The sequence below is a fragment of the Oncorhynchus masou genome, unplaced genomic scaffold (genome assembly GCF_036934945.1).
Source record: "Oncorhynchus masou masou isolate Uvic2021 unplaced genomic scaffold, UVic_Omas_1.1 unplaced_scaffold_2538, whole genome shotgun sequence".
NCBI classification, from domain to species: domain Eukaryota; kingdom Metazoa; phylum Chordata; class Actinopteri; order Salmoniformes; family Salmonidae; genus Oncorhynchus; species Oncorhynchus masou.
In genome coordinates this window covers 1-20,000 of record NW_027008988.1, presented here as the reverse complement: position 1 = coordinate 20,000, position 20,000 = coordinate 1, and the positions used below count along the sequence as shown (strand labels likewise).

Sequence of the window (20,000 nt, the reverse complement as noted above, 5' to 3'; positions counted from 1 at the left end):
TAGACAGGTATGTAGTGTCTGTCTATAGGGTTAATGTGTAATGGTCACTAGACAGTAATGTCTTGTAAAGGGTTAATGCTGTAATGGTCACTAGACATGTAGTGTCCCTGTCTAAGGGTTAATGTGCCTAATGGTCACTAGGGGCATGTATGTCCTTGTCAAAGGGTTAATGCTGCCTTCCTCACTAGAAAGTATGTATGTCTTCTAAAGGGTTAATGTGTAATGGTCACTAGACAGTAATGTCCTTGTAAAGGGTTAATGTGTTGGTCACTAGACAGGTAATGTCCCTGTCTATAGAATGTGTAATGGTCACTAGAAAGTAATGTCCTTGTAAAGGGTTAATGTATGGTCACTACCAGACAGTAATGTCCCATAATGGGTTAATGTAATGTCAGTCTGTCTATAGATGGTAATGTCCTTCCTCCACTAAAGGGTTAATGTGTAATGGTCACTAGATGGAAGTGCTGTCCACTACCAGGGGTTATGTAGTGTAATGGTCACTAGATGGTAATGTCCTTGTAAAGGGTTAATTGTAATGGTCACTAGACAGTAATGTCCTTGTTTAATGTAATGGTGACTAGAAAGTAATGTCCTTAAAGGGTAATGTGTAATGGTCACTAGAAAGTAATGTCCTTGTAAAGGGTATGTGTGTAATGGTCATAGACAGTAATGTCCCGTACCAGAGGGTTATGTGTAATGGTCACTAGACAGTAATGTCCCTAAGTGGGGTTAATGTGTAATGGTCACTAGACAGTAATGTCCTTCCTAACCAGGGTTAATGTGTAATGGTCACTAGACAGTAATGTCCTTGTAAAGGGTTAATGTGTAATGATCACTAGAAAGTAATGTCCTTGTAAAGGGTTAATGTGTAATGGTCACTAGACAGTAATGTCCCGTGTCTTAATGGATAATGGTTCACTACCAAAGTAATGTCCCTATAGATGGAATGTGTAATGGTCCACTAGAAAGTATGTATGTCCTTGTCTATAGGGATACGTGTGTAATGGTCCACTACCAGACAGATGTAGTGTCCCTGTAATAGATGGATAATGTGTAATGGTCACCACTACAGTAATGTCCTGTCTTAATGTGCTCACTAGACAGTAATGTCCTTGTAAAGATGGTTAATGTGTAATCCTCACTAGAGAGGTATGTAATGTCAGTCTGTCTATAGATGGATTAATGCTGCCTTCCTCCACTAGCCAGAATGTCAGTCTGTCTAAGAAGGCCACTACCAGATGTAATGTCAGTCTGTCTAAGATGGATGTGTGCTGGTCACTACCAGACAGTAATGTCCCGTATTAGATGTGTAATGGTCACTAGTCTGTCTGGGTTAATGGATAATGGTCACTAGAAAGTAATGTCCTTGTAAAGGGTTAATGTGTACTCACTAGACAGTATGTCCCGTGTCAAAGGGTTATGTGCTGCCTGGTCCACTACCAAAGTAATGTCCTCTGTATAGGGTTAATGTGTAATCACTAGAAAGAATGTCCCTGTCTATAGATGGATAATGTGTTCCTCCACTACCAGACATGTAGTGTCCTCTTCTGTAGATGGATCGTGACAGTTCCTCCACTAAGAGGGTAATGTAATGTCACTGTCAGATAATGTTCCCCACTAGGGGTTATGTAGTGGTCCTAGACATAATTCCTTGTAAGGGTTGTGTGTAATGGTCACTAGATGGATACGTGTCCTTGTCCACTACCAATGTAGGTCAGTCTGTCTATGTGGAATGGTCACTCCACTACCAGACAGTAATGTCAGTCTGTTATAGATGGAACGTGGTTCACTATATGTATGTCCTGTAAAGGATACGGTTACTACCAGAGTATGGTCACTCTGTCTAAGTGGAATGTCCTTGTAAAGGGTTAATGTGTAATGGTCACTAGACAGTAATGTCCCGTAAAGGGTTAATGTGTAATGGTCACTAGAATGTAGTAATGTCTTGTAAAGGGTTAATGTGTAGAGAGGTCACTAGACAGTAATGTCCTTGTAAAGGGTTAATGTGTTGGTCACTAGAAAGTAATGTCCTTGTAAAGGGTTAATGTGTAATGGTCACTAGAAAGTAATGTCCTTGTAAAGGGTTAATGTGTAATGGTCACTAGACAGGTAATGTAAAGGGTGTAAGTCTGTAATGGATCACTTGTGTTCCTCCACTAAAGGGTTAATGTAGTGTCAATGGTAATGTCCTTCCTCCACTACTAGACAGTAATGTCCTTCCTAAAGGGTTAATGTGTAATGGTCACTAGAAAGTAATGTCTTGTAAAGGGTTAATGTGTAATGGTCACTAGACAGTAATGTCCTTGTAAAGGGTTAATGTGTAATGGTCACTAGAAAGTAATGTCCTTGTAAAGGGTTAATGTGTAATGGTCACTAGATGGTAATGTCCTTGTAAAGGGTTAATGTGTAATGGTCACTAGAAAGTAATGTCCTTGTAAAGGGTTAATGTGTAATGGTCACTAGATGGTAATGTCCTTCCTCCAAAGGGTTAATGTAATGGTCACTAGTAATGTCTTGTAAATGGATACGTGTGTAATGGTCACTACCAGGGAGGTATGTAGTCAAAGGGTTAATGTGTAATGGTATTTATATAGCCCTTTTAAACTCCATTAATAATGTGCAGTAACCCCACTAGAAAGTAATGTCCATCTCTCAGGGTTAATGTGTAATGGTCACTAGAGGAAGTAATGTCCTTGTAAAGGGTTAATGTGTAATGGTCACTAGACAGTAATGTCCTTGTAAAGGGTTAATGTGTAATGGTCACTAGACAGTAATGTCCTTGTAAAGGGTTAATGTGTAATGGTCACTAGAAAGTAATGTCCTTGTAAAGGGTTAATGTGTAATGGTCACTAGAAAGTAATGTCCTTGTAAAGGGTTAATGTGTAATGGTCACTAGACAGTAATGTCCTTGTAAAGGGTTAATGTGTAATGGTCACTAGACAGTAATGTCCTGTTTCTGTAAAGGGTTAATGTGTAATGGTCACTAGAAAGTAATGTCCTTGTAAGGGTTAATGTGTAATGGTCACTAGACAGTAATGTCCCGTAAAGGGTTAATGTGTAATGGTCACTAGACCCCGTAAGGCCAATGAATGGTCACTAGACAGTAATGTCCTGTAAAGGGTTAATGTGTAATGGTCACTAGACAGTAATGTCCTGTAAAGGGTTAATGTGTAATGGTCACTAGAAAGTAATGTCCTTGTAAAGGGTTAATGTGTAATGGTCACTAGAAAGTAATGTCCTTGTAAAGGGTTAATGTGTAATGGTCACTAGAAAGTAATGTCCTTGTAAAGGGTTAATGTGTAATGGTCACTAGAAAGTAATGTCCTTGTAAAGGGTTAATGTGTAATGGTCACTAGAAAGTAATGTCCCGTAAAGGGTTAATGTGTAATGGTCACTAGAAAGTAATGTCCTTGTAAAGGGTTAATGTGTAATGGTCACTAGAAAGTAATGTCCTTGTAAAGGGTTAATGTGTAATGGTCACTAGAAAGTAATGTCCCGTAAAGGGTTAATGTGTAATGGTCACTAGACAGTAATGTCCCGTAAAGGGTTAATGTGTAATGGTCACTAGACAGTAATGTCCCGTAAAGGGTTAATGTGTAATGGTCACTAGACAGTAATGTCCTGTAAAGGGTTAATGTGTAATGGTCACTAGAAAGTAATGTCCCGTAAAGGGTTAATGTGTAATGGTCCAGTTCAGTAATGTCCCGTAAAGGGTTAATGTGTAATGGTCACTAGAAAGTAATGTCCCGTAAAGGGTTAATGTGTAATGGTCACTAGACAGTAATGTCCCGTAAAGGGTTAATGTGTAATGGTCACTAGAAAGTAATGTCCTGTAAAGGGTTAATGTGTAATGGTCCAGTTCAGTGATGTCTGTCCTGTATCGTTGCCATATTATCATGTTAACTAGAGTCACGTGTCTCTGCCTGACTCGTCCATATGACAATCACAACATAACATGGAGTCAGAAGTGGGATCCGAGCCCCACGTCTCAGTTTGTAGTAAGACCTATTCTCTAACTATAGACAACATGATCTGTATCTACCTATCAGACATGTCCTCTATGTTCCAGAGGACCCATGGAGCCAACGAGTACTTCCTGGAGAAGGATCCAGCCACGGGGATATGTCACTTCTTCTATGACAGCGCCCCTAGTGGCAGCTACGGTACCATGACCTACCTCTCCAAGGCTGTGGTCACATACCTACAAGACTTCCTGCCGCAGTCTACCTGTCTCATGCAATGAGGTATCAGACTGGGGTTGATGTAGAGCGCTCTCCCGGGCCTCGCAGGCAGCTATCAAGAGAGTCTAGTCAAGTAATATATTATAGTGTGGAACGAAATACTACTGCCTAGTTCCAATTCTCCCCAAGTGTACACTCGTACACTCGTTCACTCCCGTTCAAGGATGATTTAAAATCATTGGATTGAATTCTTGAAGTGAATGAGTGCACACTTCAGAGAGAAGGGGGAGAACTAGACTTTGGTAGGAAGTTGTGGATGGGGTTTGACCTATGACCTATGACTAAGATATTCACAACACACACTCTACTCAAAGGAGTTTTATTGCAGCTAATTGATTGATTATAATCAATAATATAGCAGGTTTAAAATTAAATATATAATTAATTATAATTAAATATATGTTTGTTTTTTATTTTGAGTGTTGGACGACACGCGGTACTAAAATTATTTATAATTTTAACATTTAATATATATGTGTAAATCAGATGGAGTTGTTTAAAACAATCTAATGTGATATAATGGCTGTATTTTACCTAGCCCTCCTCTATTGTATCAGTCTCACCCTGTGTTGTGGGGATATAAACATATCTAATCTAATATGATATATGACTGTATTTTGCCTAGCCCTCCTCTATTGTATCAGTCTCACCCTGTGTTGTGGGGTTATAAACCTATCCAATCTAATATGATATTATGACTGTATTTTGCCTAGCCCTCCTCTATTGTAGCAGTCTCACCCTGTGTTGTGGGGTTATAAACCTATCCAGAAGTTACTATGTTGTCCCGTGTTGAAGAACTGTGGCTGACTGTACCTTTCATCCCACTGTACAACGACATTTACCTCTCATGTCATCTGAGGTTGTGGCTCATCATCACCACTGTATGTGTCACACATACTGTGCATTTATCCATATGTACCCGGAGCATGTCAGCAATGCCTTCATAGCTGCTAATGTGTATGTGAATGTTTATCTGTGAAGTAAAATAATGGCAATGTGATTATATATATAAAACATGGTTGAATCAGTCCAACAGTGGTTCATGCCATATTTCAGCCTTTTCGCCATAGTCATTCAGTACAACACTGTGTGTTAGACATTAGCATCCCAGCAGGCGTCCAGTTGAGACCATAAGGGAAGGGAGAATCTGTTCTGCAGTGGTTCATGCCATATTTCAGCCTTTTCGCCATAGTCATTCAGTACAACACTGTGTGTTAGACATTAGCATCCCAGCAGGCGTCCAGTTGAGACCATAAGGGAAGGGAGAATCTGTTCTGCAGTTAAGGACGCCTGAGGCTGAAACAGTTTGTGTCTAACTTTATTTTATATATTTAAAAAGAGACTATAAATATAGTGGATACATAGAAATAATGTATTTTTAACAAAGTACTACGACTGTTTTATATAACAGACTAAAGTACAATTAATACTGTCACTTTTAATCCAAAAAATGACATTTGATATTCCTATGGACATGACCATGTTATACGTCTGCAGTTGAGAACATCGAGGGGATCAATTCTACTAATCAATTATCACAGTGTCTACCACCATGTTTTCATTATGTTTTCACTCATTCATTCACACTACCTTGTAAAACAACATGTAATCATTTGAGGGAAATATATTTAAATGCCATCAATTAAATCCCTAAACTAATAACGTGTTCTTCTGGTTTCTCTTCAGCTATATGTCTGTAATATGCAGTCCAAGCCTCTATCAATGTTACAGATATGTTCTGGATGTGACAATTAATATTAGTTTTTATACTGTTCTCAGTAATGATTTGACAAAAATACATCTCAGGCCTGACAAAATGTAGATTCAATTGCAGAAGTCATTGTTCAAGGGCCGAACAGAGGGATGGTAGAAGCAATGGAATAAATGGCATTTCTATTTAAATGATCTCCACACTATCTCTGCTACACATTACTCTGCAGTTCTTTCCTTGGCTGACACTTCTTCCTACTGTAGGGGGAGAGGCGGTGAGAGGCAGGACAGGAACACTGGTAACTTCCTTTATGGTTCAGGCACAGGTGAGAGCAGCCACCATTCTTACGGCTGCACTCGTTGATATCTGTTGATGAAACAGGGCAAACGCCTGGTCAGGAAAATATCATTGGAAGTGATTTGTGATCGTAGATTTGTCAAAGACTTCCGTTTGATCAATTTATGTCGACTGTGTGTGGGTGGGCGGGTGTGGATGTGTGTGTGTGTGTGTGTGTGTGTGTGTGTGTGTGTGTGTGTGTGTGTGTGTGTGTGTGTGTGTGTGTGTGGTGTGTGTGCGTGTTAGTATGGATGTGTAGTCATCTCACCTCTGCAGTGGTGTCTGTCTGAGGACAGTTTGTAGCCTCTGGGACAGATACAGCGGTGGGAGCCAGGCAGGTTCACACACTTCCACTGACACCGGTGTCCAGGTACACTGACCTCTGGCTCCTCACATTCATTGATGTCTGTAAAAGGATCAGTGTCATTCCAGCAGTTGAAGACAACCTGATCGCCATACACATTCTGTTTGCTGAATGACATTGTTGTATCTATTTTCTATTGATTCCACTAAACTACGTGGAATTGTTTTAAGAATGTCATTACCAAGGATCATTTAGTTATTTTATTTTTTAATTGTAAGACCACCTACTAATTCCAGGGTTTTTCTTTATTTTTTACTATTTTCTACATTGTACAATAATAGTGGAGACATCAAAACTATGAAATAACAATGGAATCATGAGGTAACCAAAAAAGTGTTAAACAAATAAAAAATATATTTTATATTTCAGATTCTTCATAGTTGCCACCCTTTGCCTTGATGACATCTTTGCACACACTTGGCATTCTCTCAACCAGCTTCATCTGGAATGCAAAGTACCATCGCACCTCCTCCACCATGCTTCACGGTGGGAACCACACATGCGGAGATCATTCGTTCACCTACTCTGCTTCTCACAAAGATACGGTGGTTGGAACCAAAAATCTTAAATTTGGACTCATCAGACCAAAGGCCAGATTTCCACCAGTCTAATGTCCATTGCTTGTGTTTCTTGACCCAAGCAAGTCTCTTCTTATTATTGGTATCCTTTAGTAGTGGTTTATTTGCAGCAATTCGACCATGAAGCCTGATTCATGCAGTCTCCTCTGAACAGTTGATGTGGATGTGTCTGTTACTTGAACTCTGTGAAGCATATATTTGGGCTTCAATTTCTGAGGCTAGTAACTCGAATGAGTATCCTCTGGGTCTTCCTTTCCTGTGGCGGTCTTCATGACAGCCAGTTTCATCATAGCTTATTTGAGCTGTTCTTGCCATAATATTGACTTAGTCTTTTACCAAATAGGGCTATCTTCTGTATACCACCCATTCCTTGTCACAACACAACTGATTGGCTCAAACGCATTTAGAAGGAAATCTGTCCTTTGGTCTGATGAGTCCAAATTTGCACACCTCCAGGCTGTGTAAGGGCAATTTGACTAAGAAGGAGAGTGATGGAGTGCTGCATCAGATGACCTGGCCTCCACAATCACCCGAACTCAACCCAATTGAGATGGTTTGGGATGAGTTGGACTGCAGAGTGAAGGAAAAGCAGTGCTCAGCATATGTGGGAACAAAGCTGTCATCAAGTCAAAGGGGGGCTACTTTGAAGAATCTAAAATACATTTAGATTTTTTACAACTTTTTTTGGTTACTACATTATTCCATTTGTGTTATTTCATAGTTTTGATGTCTTCACTATTATTCTACAATGTAGAAAATAGTAAAAAATAAAGAAAAACCCTTGAATGAGTAGGTGTCCAAACTTTTTGCTGGTATTGTATACTTCCATACATGTTTTTCAACTGGTACTGAGGACCCTTCAGAAGAGTCTTGTGAGCGTTGTAGATCAAAATACGTGTTTGTGAGAGTCTGACCTTTCCACAGAGGGGTCATATTAGTGTGTAGCCCAAACAGTTTGGACGCTACAGACAGAAGTTGGCAGATCGTCTGTACCAACTTCAGAGGTGTACCAAGATGCTTGTGGGGGGTCATAGAGCATCATGTTCTTGAGTCTAATCCTTCCATAGAGATGTTTGGACGCTACAGACAATATATGTATATATATATTTTTTTTTTTACCCCCAATTTCGTGGTATCCAATTGTTAGTAGCTCCTATCTTGTCTCATCGCTACAACTCCCGTACGGGCTCGGGGGAGACGAAGGCCGGTTGCGACAGAGCCTGGGCACGAACCCAGAGTCTCTGGTTGCACAGCTAGCGCTGCATTTCAGCGCCCTTAACCACTGCGCCCTACAGACAATATTTTGAGAGACCGATTTTCGGGATGCCTCATGGTCTGACAAACACAGCTCTAGCTCTGTCACCGCAGGTGCAGAAGTGTGACCGGCTGATGTGGTGGATTGAGATGTCTCTAGCATAAATTGATGGATTTTTATGGGAGGATTATGCTAATTAGATTTCCCGAGAGGGTAATTAAGAGAGGGAGATGTTCCACTAGTCTAATTAGAAGTTGTGGCATTCTATTCATTTCTGCTAAACCTCTGGCATCCCAGTGTCTCCTACCTACACACTCCCTTCTGGCCAGGTTTCCTCCGGGTATCGGGGTTAAGGGTTGTTTCCTGTAGCCTGCTGGACACTCAGCCACACAGGCCCTTCCGTCCCCGGCCAGGGTGTGTCCGTAGGGGCAAGAGCAGCGGAACGAGCCCAAGGTGTTGACGCAGGTCTGCTGGCAGCGCTGTTGCTGCTGGCCCTCCACACACTCATCCACATCTGCACCGAGGACACACACAGGAACACACACACACACACACAATTAGGAAAGTGGCCTGTCTGATGCTGATGTCACAAAGGCCCCGAGATGAAAGAGTAGAGCAGCTCTGTCTCGCTTTGATTCTCTCTGTCTCGCTCTGGCACACCTCGTTACCATGGAGACCAGGCACGCACCGTTGGCTTTCATGTACGACAAAGGTGATGTGTGACGATGGCCTTTTGTTTTGATCGTGTCCGTGTTCAGCTGCGACAACAGTATGTGTTAGCTAACATCCACCTCTTCTGTTCCACTGATTGGATCGGCAGCCCTGGTCCCAGTGGTCTGGTTTCAACATGACAAATACAGAGACTAACAGACTGGGAGAAAAACATCTGCTTTATAGAGGAAGCTGCAGTGTGTGGAAAACAACTCAGGAAGATATACTGTACCTGCTAGTTGAGCTCCTGCTCTTTCCCAGGAGAGCACCTGTAGAGCTGTGTCTGTCTGTCTGTCTGTCTGTCTGTCTGTCTGTCTGTCTGTCTGTCTGTGTGTTTACACCACTGCTGGCCTATAGGAATGTGTAAATGAATATGTATCTCTGCTGTATGGGATGCCTGTCTGAGTCAGACAGATTATAGCATGTGTAGATATTGTGCTAGTCAGCTCTGTCTACAGGAGAAAACCACCTGTTCATTCAACCACCTGTCTATAGACAGTGAATCATGGTAGTACTTTATTCTGAGACGCAAATGATGGGTTACGACCTGGAAATAAACTGTTGAGGGAAAATAGAAAGAGTGAGAAAGTATTTACTCAACTGCTAAACACTTTTTGTTAACAGAAGCCAATTTCAACCTTTTAAGGTGGATAATTTGACCCAATTTATTTACTCGACACCCAAAACCAAATGTCCAGCTGTCACAAGAGACTACTTTGTAGGTGCACCATGGAACAGAGATCATGAAACATATTAACGGGGTCTTTCCTCAGGCTGTAGCTGTGGAGGAAAACATCTTGGCTAGTCAGAGACTGTGGACAGAAGACATCTTGGGTAGTCAGAGACTGTGGAGGAAGACATCTTGGCTAGTCAGAGACTGTGGAGTGAAGACATCTTGTTCTTTATACAGAGACTGTGGAGGAAGACATCTTGGCTAGTCAGAGACTGTGGAGGAAAACATCTTGGCTAGTCGGAGACTGTGGACAGAAGACATCTTGGCTAGTCAGAGACTGTGGAGGAAAACATCTTGGCTAGTCAGAGACTGTGGAGGAAGACATCTTGGCTAGTCAGAGACTGTGGAGGAAGACATCTTGGCTAGTCGAAGACTGTGGACAGAAGACATCTTGGCTAGTCAGAGACTGTGGAGGAAAACATCTTGGCTAGTCAGAGACTGTGGAGGAAGACATCTTGGCTAGTCAGAGACTGTGGAGGAAGACATCTTGGCTAGTCAGAGACTGTGGAGGAAGACATCTTGGCTAGTCAGAGACTGTGGAGGAAGACATCTTGGCTAGTCAGAGACTGTGGAGGAAGACATCTTGGCTAGTCAGAGACTGTGGACAGAAGACATCTTGGCTAGTCAGAGACTGTGGAGGAAGACATCTTGGCTAGTCAGAGACTGTGGAGGAAGACATCTTGGCTAGTCAGAGACTGTGGAGGAAGACATCTTGGCTAGTCAGAGACTGTGGAGGAAGACATCTTGGCTAGTCAGAGACTGTGGAGGAAGACATCTTGGCTAGTCAGAGACTGTGGACAGAAGACATCTTGGCTAGTCAGAGACTGTGGAGGAAGACATCTTGGCTAGTCAGAGACTGTGGAGGAAGACATCTTGGCTAGTCAGAGACTGTGGAGGAAGACATCTTGGCTCGTCAGAGACTGTGGAGGAAGACATCTTGGCTAGTCAGAGACTGTGGACAGAAGACATCTTGGCTAGTCAGAGACTGTGGACAGAAGACATCTTGGCTAGTCAGAGACTGTGGAGGAAAACATCTTGGCTAGTCAGAGACTGTGGAGGAAGACATCTTGGCTAGTCAGAGACTGTGGAGGAAGACATCTTGGCTAGTCAGAGACTGTGGAGGAAGACATCTTGGCTCGTCAGAGACTGTGGAGGAAGACATCTTGGCTAGTCAGAGACTGTGGAGGAAGACATCTTGGCTAGTCAGAGACTGTGGAGGAAGACATCTTGGCTAGTCAGAGACTGTGGAGGAAGACATCTTGGCTAGTCAGAGACTATGGAGGAAGACATCTTGGCTAGTCAGAGACTGTGGAGGAAGACATCTTGGCTAGTCAGAGACTGTGGAGGAAGACATCTTGGCTAGTCAGAGACTGTGGAGGAAGACATCTTGGCTAGTCAGAGACTGTGGAGGAAGACATCTTGGCTAGTCAGAGACTGTGGAGGAAGACATCTTGGCTAGTCAGAGACTGTGGACAGAAGACATCTTGACTAGTCAGAGACTGTGGAGGAAGACATCTTGGCTAGTCAGAGACTGTGGACAGAAGACATCTTGAATAGTCAGAGACTGTGGAGGAAGACATCTTGGCTAGTCAGAGACTGTGGAGGAAGACATCTTGGCTCGTCAGAGACTGTGGAGGAAGACATCTTGGCTAGTCAGAGACTGTGGAGGAAGACATCTTGGCTAGTCAGAGACTGTGGAGGAAGACATCTTGGCTAGTCAGAGACTGTGGACAGAAGACATCTTGGCTAGTCAGAGACTGTGGAGGAAGACATCTTGGCTAGTCAGAGACTGTGGAGGAAGACATCTTGGCTAGTCAGAGACTGTGGAGGAAGACATCTTGGCTAGTCAGAGACTATGGAGGAAGACATCTTGGCTAGTCAGAGACTGTGGAGGAAGACATCTTGGCTAGTCAGAGACTGTGGAGGAAGACATCTTGGCTAGTCAGAGACTGTGGAGGAAGACATCTTGGCTAGTCAGAGACTGTGGAGGAAGACATCTTGGCTCGTCAGAGACTGTGGAGGAAGACATCTTGGCTAGTCAGAGACTGTGGAGGAAGACATCTTGGCTAGTCAGAGACTGTGGAGGAAGACATCTTGGCTAGTCAGAGACTGTGGAGGAAGACATCTTGGCTAGTCAGAGACTGTGGACAGAAGACATCTTGGCTAGTCAGAGACTGTGGAGGAAGACATCTTGGCTAGTCAGAGACTGTGGAGGAAGACATCTTGGCTAGTCAGAGACTGTGGAGGAAGACATCTTGGCTCGTCAGAGACTGTGGAGGAAGACATCTTGGCTAGTCAGAGACTGTGGAGGAAGACATCTTGGCTAGTCAGAGACTATGGAGGAAGACATCTTGGCTAGTCAGAGACTGTGGACAGAAGACATCTTGAATAGTCAGAGACTGTGGAGGAAGACATCTTGGCTAGTCAGAGACTGTGGAGAAGACATCTTGGCTAGTCAGAGACTGTGGAGGAAGACATCTTGGCTAGTCAGAGACTGTGGAGGAAGACATCTTGGCTAGTCAGACTGTGGAGGAAGACATCTTGGCTCGTCAGAGACTGTGGAGGAAGACATCTTGGCTCATCAGAGACTGTGGAGGAAGACATCTTGGCTCGTCAGAGACTGTGGAGGAAGACATCTTGGCTAGTCAGAGACTATGGAGGAAGACATCTTGGCTAGTCAGAGACAGTGGAGGAAGACATCTTGGGTAGTCAGAGACTATGGAGGAAGACATCTTGGCTAGTCAGAGACTGTGGAGGAAGACATCTTGGCTAGTCAGAGACTGTGGAGGAAGACATCTTGGCTAGTCAGAGACTGTGGAGGAAGACATCTTGGCTAGTCAGAGACTGTGGAGGAAGACATCTTGGCTCGTCAGAGACTGTGGAGGAAGACATCTTGGCTAGTCAGAGACTGTGGAGGAAGACATCTTGGCTAGTCAGAGACTGTGGAGGAAGACATCTTGGCTAGTCAGAGACTGTGGAGGAAGACATCTTGGCTAGTCAGAGACTGTGGACAGAAGACATCTTGGCTAGTCAGAGACTGTGGAGGAAGACATCTTGGCTAGTCAGAGACTGTGGAGGAAGACATCTTGGGTAGTCAGAGACTGTGGACAGAAGACATCTTGGCTAGTCAGAGACTATGGAGGAAGACATCTTGGCTAGTCAGAGACTGTGGAGGAAGACATCTTGGCTAGTCAGAGACTGTGGAGGAAGACATCTTGGCTAGTCAGAGACTGTGGAGGAAGACATCTTGGCTAGTCAGAGACTGTGGAGGAAGACATCTTGGCTAGTCAGAGACTGTGGACAGAAGACATCTTGGCTAGTCAGAGACTGTGGAGGAAGACATCTTGGCTAGTCAGAGACTGTGGACAGAAGACATCTTGGCTAGTCAGAGACTGTGGACAGAAGACATCTTGGCTAGTCAGAGACTGTGGAGGAAGACATCTTGGCTAGTCAGAGACTGTGGAGGAAGACATCTTGGCTAGTCAGAGACTGTGGAGGAAGACATCTTGGCTAGTCAGAGACTATGGAGGAAGACATCTGGCTGTCAGAGACTGTGGAGGAAGACATATTGGCTCGTCAGAGACTGTGGAGGAAAACATCTTGGCTAGTCAGAGACTATGGAGGAAGACATCTTGGCTAGTCAGAGACTGTGGAGGAAGACATCTTGGCTAGTCAGAGACTGTGGAGGAAGACATCTTGGCTCGTCAGAGACTGTGGACAGAAGACATCTTGGCTAGTCAGAGACTGTGGAGGAAGACATCTTGGCTAGTCAGAGACTGTGGAGGAAGACATCTTGGCTAGTCAGAGACTGTGGAGGAAGACATCTTGGCTAGTCAGAGACTGTGACAGAAGACATCTTGGCTAGTCAGAGACTGTGGACAGAAAACATCTTGGGTAGTCAAGGCAACAAAAACAAGACATTTGACCTCCCCCCAACAAAGAGGAACACAAACACAACCCTGACTAGGGGTTTTGTCCTCATAAAGTGAAATACTTATTTCTACACAGCATGGTGTATGTGTAGTAGCTCTTGCACCAGTTGTTTCAGTGAAACTCGTCCCTTGAGTACTTGCATTACTTGCTACAGCTTTAGCGCAATGGATGAACACTGTCTGGTGTCGCACAGGAGACCCTGGGTTCAAACACACGTCTCTCACCTCGATTGATTGTTTGACTGACCTCTACAGGTACGGTGGTCCTCTAACAGGATGAAGCCTGGTCTGCAGTGACACTGAGCTTGTTCCTGGTTCACACTACACAGCTGGGAACAGCCTCCGTTGTTCAGGGCGCAGGGGGTCACCTCTAGGTTTAGAGGTCAGAGGTTAAGATGGGGGAGTCAGTTCTCATGTCTGTATTACATTTTTGTGTATATCCTGTGGAATATCCTGTCTGTCTGTATGGTCTGTCTGTATATTCTGTTTATTGTCTGGTAACATTTCACCAGATCAAATGTTTGGTACATGTAAATGTGCTTCGTGTTTAAAGGTGATTGGGACTCTGTATAGGACTATAGTAGGTGTGTAGGCTGTATGTGTTAAGATAGGGCTGGAATAAAGACCCTGGAGGAGGGTAGTTCTCCAGGAGTAGGGCTGGAATAAAGACCCTGCAGGAGGGTAGTTCTCCAGGAGTAGGGCTGGAATAAAGACCCTGGAGGAGGATGACTCTCCAGGAGTAGGGCTGGAATAAAGACCCTGGAGGAGGGTAACTCTCCAGGAGTAGGGCTGGAATAAAGACCCTGGAGGAGGATGACTCTCCAGGAGTAGGGCTGGAATAAAGACCCTGCAGGAGGGTGACTCTCCAGGAGTAGGGCTGGAATAAAGACCCTGCAGGAGGGTAGTTCTCCAGGAGTAGGGCTGGAATAAAGACCCTGGAGGAGGGTAGTTCTCCAGGAGTAGGGCTGGAATAAAGACCCTGGAGGAGGATGACTCTCCAGGAGTAGGGCTGGAATAAAGACCCTGCAGGAGGGTAGTTCTCCAGGAGTAGGGCTGGAATAAAGACCCTGGAGGAGGGTAACTCTCCAGGAGTAGGGCTGGAATAAAGACCCTGGAGGAGGATGACTCTCCAGGAGTAGGGCTGGAATAAAGACCCTGCAGGAGGGTAGTTCTCCAGGAGTAGGGCTGGAATAAAGACCCTGCAGGAGGGTAACTCTCCAGGAGTAGGGCTAGAATAAAGACCCTGGAGGAGGATGACTCTCCAGGAGGAGGGCTGGAATAAAGACCCTGGAGGAGGGTAGTTCTCCAGGAGTAGGGCTGGAATAAAGACCCTGGAGGAGGGTAACTCTCCAGGAGTAGGGCTGGAATAAAGACCCTGGAGGAGGATGACTCTCCAGGAGGAGGGCTGGAATAAAGACCCTGCAGGAGGGTAGTTCTCCAGGAGTAGGGCTGGAATAAAGACCCTGCAGGAGGGTAACTCTCCAGGAGTAGGGCTAGAATAAAGACCCTGGAGGAGGATGACTCTCCAGGAGTAGGGCTGGAATAAAGACCCTGGAGGAGGATGACTCTCCAGGAGGAGGGCTGGAATAAAGACCCTGCAGGAGGGTAGTTCTCCAGGAGTAGGGCTGGAATAAAGACCCTGGAGGAGGATGACTCTCCAGGAGTAGGGCTGGAATAAAGACCCTGGAGGAGGGTAGTTCTCCTGGAGTAGGGCTGGAATAAAGACCCTGGAGGAGGGTAACTCTCCAGGAGTAGGGCTGGAATAAAGACCCTGGAGGAGGATGACTCTCCAGGAGTAGGGCTGGAATAAAGACCCTGGAGGAGGATGACTCTCCAGGAGTAGGGCTGGAATAAAGACCCTGGAGGAGGGTAGTTCTCCTGGAGTAGGGCTGGAATAAAGACCCTGGAGGAGGGTAACTCTCCAGGAGTAGGGCTGGAATAAAGACCCTGGAGGAGGGTAACTCTCCTGGAGGAGGGCTGGAATAAAGACCCTGGAGGAGGGTAACTCTCCAGGAGTAGGGCTAGAATAAAGACCCTGGAGGAGGATGACTCTCCAGGAGTAGGGCTGGAATAAAGACCCTGCAGGAGGGTAGTTCTCCTGGAGGAGGGCTGGAATAAAGACCCTGGAGGAGGGTAACTCTCCAGGAGTAGGGCTGGAATAAAGACCCTGGAGGAGGATGACTCTCCAGGAGTAGGGCTGGAATAAAGACCCTGCAGGAGGGTGACTCTCCAGGAGTAGGGCTGGAATAAAGACCCTGCAGGAGGGTGACTCTCCAGGAGTAGGGCTGGAATAAAGACCCTGGAGGAGGATGACTCTCCAGGAGTAGGGCTGGAATAAAGACCCTGCAGGAGGGTGACTCTCCAGGAGTAGGGCTGGAATAAAGACCCTGGAGGAGGATGACTCTCCAGGAGTAGGGCTGGAATAAAGACCCTGCAGGAGGGTAGTTCTCCAGGAGTAGGGCTGGAATAAAGACCCTGGAGGAGGGTGACTCTCCAGGAGTAGGGCTGGAATAAAGACCCTGGAGGAGGGTAGTTCTCCAGGAGTAGGGCTGGAATAAAGACCCTGGAGGAGGGTAACTCTCCAGGAGTAGGGCTGGAATAAAGACCCTGGAGGAGGGTAGTTCTCCAGGAGTAGGGCTGGAATAAAGACCCTGCAGGAGGGTAACTCTCCAGGAGTAGGGCTGGAATAAAGACCCTGGAGGAGGGTGACTCTCCAGGAGTAGGGCTGGAATAAAGACCCTGCAGGAGGGTAGTTCTCCAGGAGTAGGGCTGGAATAAAGACCCTGGAGGAGGGTAACTCTCCAGGAGTAGGGCTGGAATAAAGACCCTGGAGGAGGTAGTCTCCAGGAGTAGGGCTGGAATAAAGACCCTGGAGGAGGGTAACTCTCCAGGAGTAGGGCTGGAATAAAGACCCTGGAGGAGGGTAACTCTCCAGGAGTAGGGCTGGAATAAAGACCCTGGAGGAGGGTAACTCTCCAGGAGGAGGGCTGGAATAAAGACCCTGGAGGAGGATGACTCTCCAGGAGTAGGGCTGGAATAAAGACCCTGCAGGAGGGTAGTTCTCCAGGAGTAGGGCTGGAATAAAGACCCTGGAGGAGGGTGACTCTCCAGGAGTAGGGCTGGAATAAAGACCCTGCAGGAGGGTGACTCTCCAGGAGTAGGGCTGGAATAAAGACCCTGCAGGAGGGTAGTTCTCCTGGAGGAGGGTTGGCCACACCTGCATTTCACTTTACATTCACTGAGCCCCAGGAATTTAAAACAGGTTGTGGCTGTCTTCCAACAGACACAGCTGGTCCCAATCCACTCCCTACCCATCAAAGAGTTAGTTCCAAGAGGAAGGGGAAAGAAGCCCCTGAATTGGGACCGGCTGCTCTCCAGAGTCTGGAATAAAGCACAGCACTGACTTCCTGGTCAGTCACTCAGTTAGTCAGTTACTGAGAGATGATGCGTGTAACAGATATTCTGATGTCACTGAGGTAGTAATGTAGAAAACAGAGAGAGTTGCACACGTCTCCTTTCATTACCTCTTTCTCTCCTAACACACATCTATGCACATCATCTATACTCATCTCCAAGAGGAAGGGGAAAGATCTATACACCTCATCTCCACACAGCATCTCCACTCACCTCATCTCCTGACAGATCATCTCCACACATCATCTCTGATGTCACTGAGGTCATCTCCAAAACTCATCTCCACACATCATCTCTTACACATCTCTCCTAACACTCATCTATGCACATCATCTATACTCATCTCCACACACATCATCTATACACCTCATCTCCACACCTCATCTCCACACATCATCTCCACACATCATCTCCACACATCATCTCCACACATCATCTCTACACAGCCACTAACAGGGTTAAGTACAGGGACCCTTAACTTCTCACCTGCCCAAACACAGAGGACACAGTCGATGAGGTGAACACGGCAACATACGTCCTGAACAAAGCTTCTATGGCCTTTCTGTAGCTCTTCAGTTTGGTAGTACATAATCTGTAGAGAGGCATCACAATGGGGAATGATAGAGCAGTGACTTACCCAAGCAGACCGGGGTGAGACCACTCCACCATCCAGCCTGCAGACAGTAGCTGTGGACATCCCCGTTGGCCAGGGTGTACCCTGCATAGCAGGCGTACTGGATGTAGTGTTTGTAGTCCCGGGGACCGGGGTTGTCTACCGTACGGAAGTAGAAGGTGCCATGAGCTGGCAGGGGAGGGTAAGGGCACAGCGGACGCCTGTTTCGGGGCACAGGCCTGGGCAGCTCCTCTGTGTTTGTAGCACCCTTAATAAGATGCTGGTCTGAGCTGTTTAAAGACAGATACGATGAGGTCCCATCGTGTCGAGACGTTTCACCATCATCGCCGGACAATGGCGACGATGACGTCTCGTTCGCCTCACTGCGATGACTGTCACTTGTGTCGGTTTCATTGTCCTGTGAGGACCCGTTTGATGCCCGATCCGGAGAGGTCACGTTGCGTCGATGAGTTTCACCACCACCATCATCATCATCATCAGATAATGACGCAGTCTCCTTCACTTGGATGTGATGACCATACGTGTCTGTTCCATTGACCCAGTGGCTGGTGGCGTTGCTGGAGTTGATGAAGCTTGTGGAGCTGGTCTCAGTGGGTCTCTGAGGACGGGGCCTCTGTGTGTCTGTGCTGCTGACATCTGCTGGCTCCGTAACGCCCTGGCCAGGCTCCAACTGGGTGGCCTCTGTCAGCACCGCCTTCCTGGGTAATGGATCCTCCTGCACAGCCTGGAATATAGACGTCCCCTGGTGCCAATACCCTTCAGCGACCGGCGGGCTGGATGTGGAAGTAATGGTCTCTGTAGTAGCAGAGGAGGATGTGGAGGCCTGAGGTCTAGTGGGCTTCTCGGGGGTCCCTTCACTGTCTGTTAGATCCCTGGTGTCTTTCAAATTCTCCTCAACGTGGTGAGCTTTGGGGCTGCGGGTTATGGAGTGTGGGTCTTTTAGGTGGGTGTGGGGGTCTTTAGGTGGTGCATTGGCCAGCAACACAGGCTTGGAGGCGCTGTTAGCGATGGTATTGTAGTGAAGCTGTAGGTGGTTCTTCAGAGCAGACTGCATGTCAAGGTTCTGGCTCTGGATCCTGGGCATCGGGACGGTGGGCTCCTTCTGCTTCCATGAACTCATCATATCAGACTCTAGGAGGGGAGAGGCACAGAGGAGGATCAATACCAGGAGACATCAGACTCTAGGAGGGGAGAGGCACAGAGGAGGACCAATACCAGGAGACATCATATCAGACTCTAGGAGGGGAGAGGCACAGAGGAGGATCAATACCAGGAGACATCAGACTCTAGGAGGGGAGAGGCACAGAGGAGGACCAATACCAGGAGACATCAGACTCTAGGAGGGAGAGGCACAGAGGAGGACCAGGAGACATCATATCAGACTCTAGGAGGGGAGAGGCACAGAGGAGGATCAATACCAGGAGACATCAGACTCTAGGAGGGGAGAGGCACAGAGGAGGACCAATACCAGGAGACATCAGACTCTAGGAGGGGAGAGGCACAGAGGAGGACCAGGAGACATCAGACTCTAGGAGGGGAGAGGCACAGAGGAGGATCAATACCAGGAGACATCAGACTCTAGGAGGGGAGAGGCACAGAGGAGGACCAGGAGACATCAGACTCTAGGAGGGGAGAGGCACAGAGGAGGATCAATACCAGGAGACATCAGACTCTAGGAGGGGAGAGGCACAGAGGAGGACCAATACCAGGAGACATCAGACTCTAGGAGGGGAGAGGCACAGAGGAGGACCAGGAGACATCATATCAGACTCTAGGAGGGGAGAGGCACAGAGGAGGACCAATACCAGGAGACATCAGACTCTAGGAGGGGAGAGGCACAGAGGAGGACCAGGAGACATCATATCAGACTCTAGGAGGGGAGAGGCACAGAGGAGGACCAGGAGACATCATATCAGACTCTAGGAGGGGAGAGGCACAGAGGAGGACCAATACCAGGAGACATCAGACTCTAGGAGGGAGAGGCAGAGGAGGACACAGAGGAGGACCAATACCAGGAGACATCATATCAGACTCTAGGAGGGAGAGAGGGAGGACCAATACACAGACTCTAGGAGGACCAATACCAGGAGA

At 46.3% G+C, this 20,000-nt stretch overlaps 1 protein-coding gene and 1 pseudogene across 1 annotated transcript; one reads left to right on the top strand and one right to left on the bottom strand.

Annotated features, from left to right (window-relative positions):
- Window positions 1-4,243, top strand: part of LOC135533633 (phosphorylase b kinase regulatory subunit alpha, liver isoform-like) — a 39,529-nt pseudogene extending 35,286 nt beyond the window's left edge.
- A 578-nt stretch (window positions 4,244-4,821) lies between these two features.
- si:dkey-163f14.6 (fibrillin-2) lies at window positions 4,822-19,031 on the bottom strand. Its single transcript, XM_064960922.1, has 5 exons — window positions 17,913-19,031; window positions 14,109-14,231; window positions 8,793-8,999; window positions 6,557-6,694; window positions 4,822-6,318 (listed from the first exon to the last, which is right to left on the bottom strand). The coding sequence occupies exons 1-5, from the start codon at window positions 19,027-19,029 to the stop codon at window positions 6,164-6,166; spliced, it is 1,740 nt and encodes a 579-aa protein (XP_064816994.1). The 5' UTR covers window positions 19,030-19,031; the 3' UTR covers window positions 4,822-6,163.
- Window positions 19,032-20,000: the final 969 nt, after the last annotated feature.

What these genes read in the sequence shown, in the direction of transcription:
- si:dkey-163f14.6 (XM_064960922.1), bottom strand. Translation starts at nt 19,029, where the DNA reads ATGAGTTCATGGAAGCAGAAGGAGCCCACCGTCCCGATGCCCAGGATC. An exon ending in TCTCACCCCGGTCTGCTTGG is followed by an intron (nt 14,232 to 17,912) that starts GTAAGTCACTGC and finishes CTCTAAACCTAG; the next exon opens with AGGTGACCCCCTGCGCCCTG. An exon ending in GGCCAGAAGGGAGTGTGTAG is followed by an intron (nt 6,695 to 8,792) that starts GTAGGAGACACT and finishes ATCCTTTTACAG; the next exon opens with ACATCAATGAATGTGAGGAG.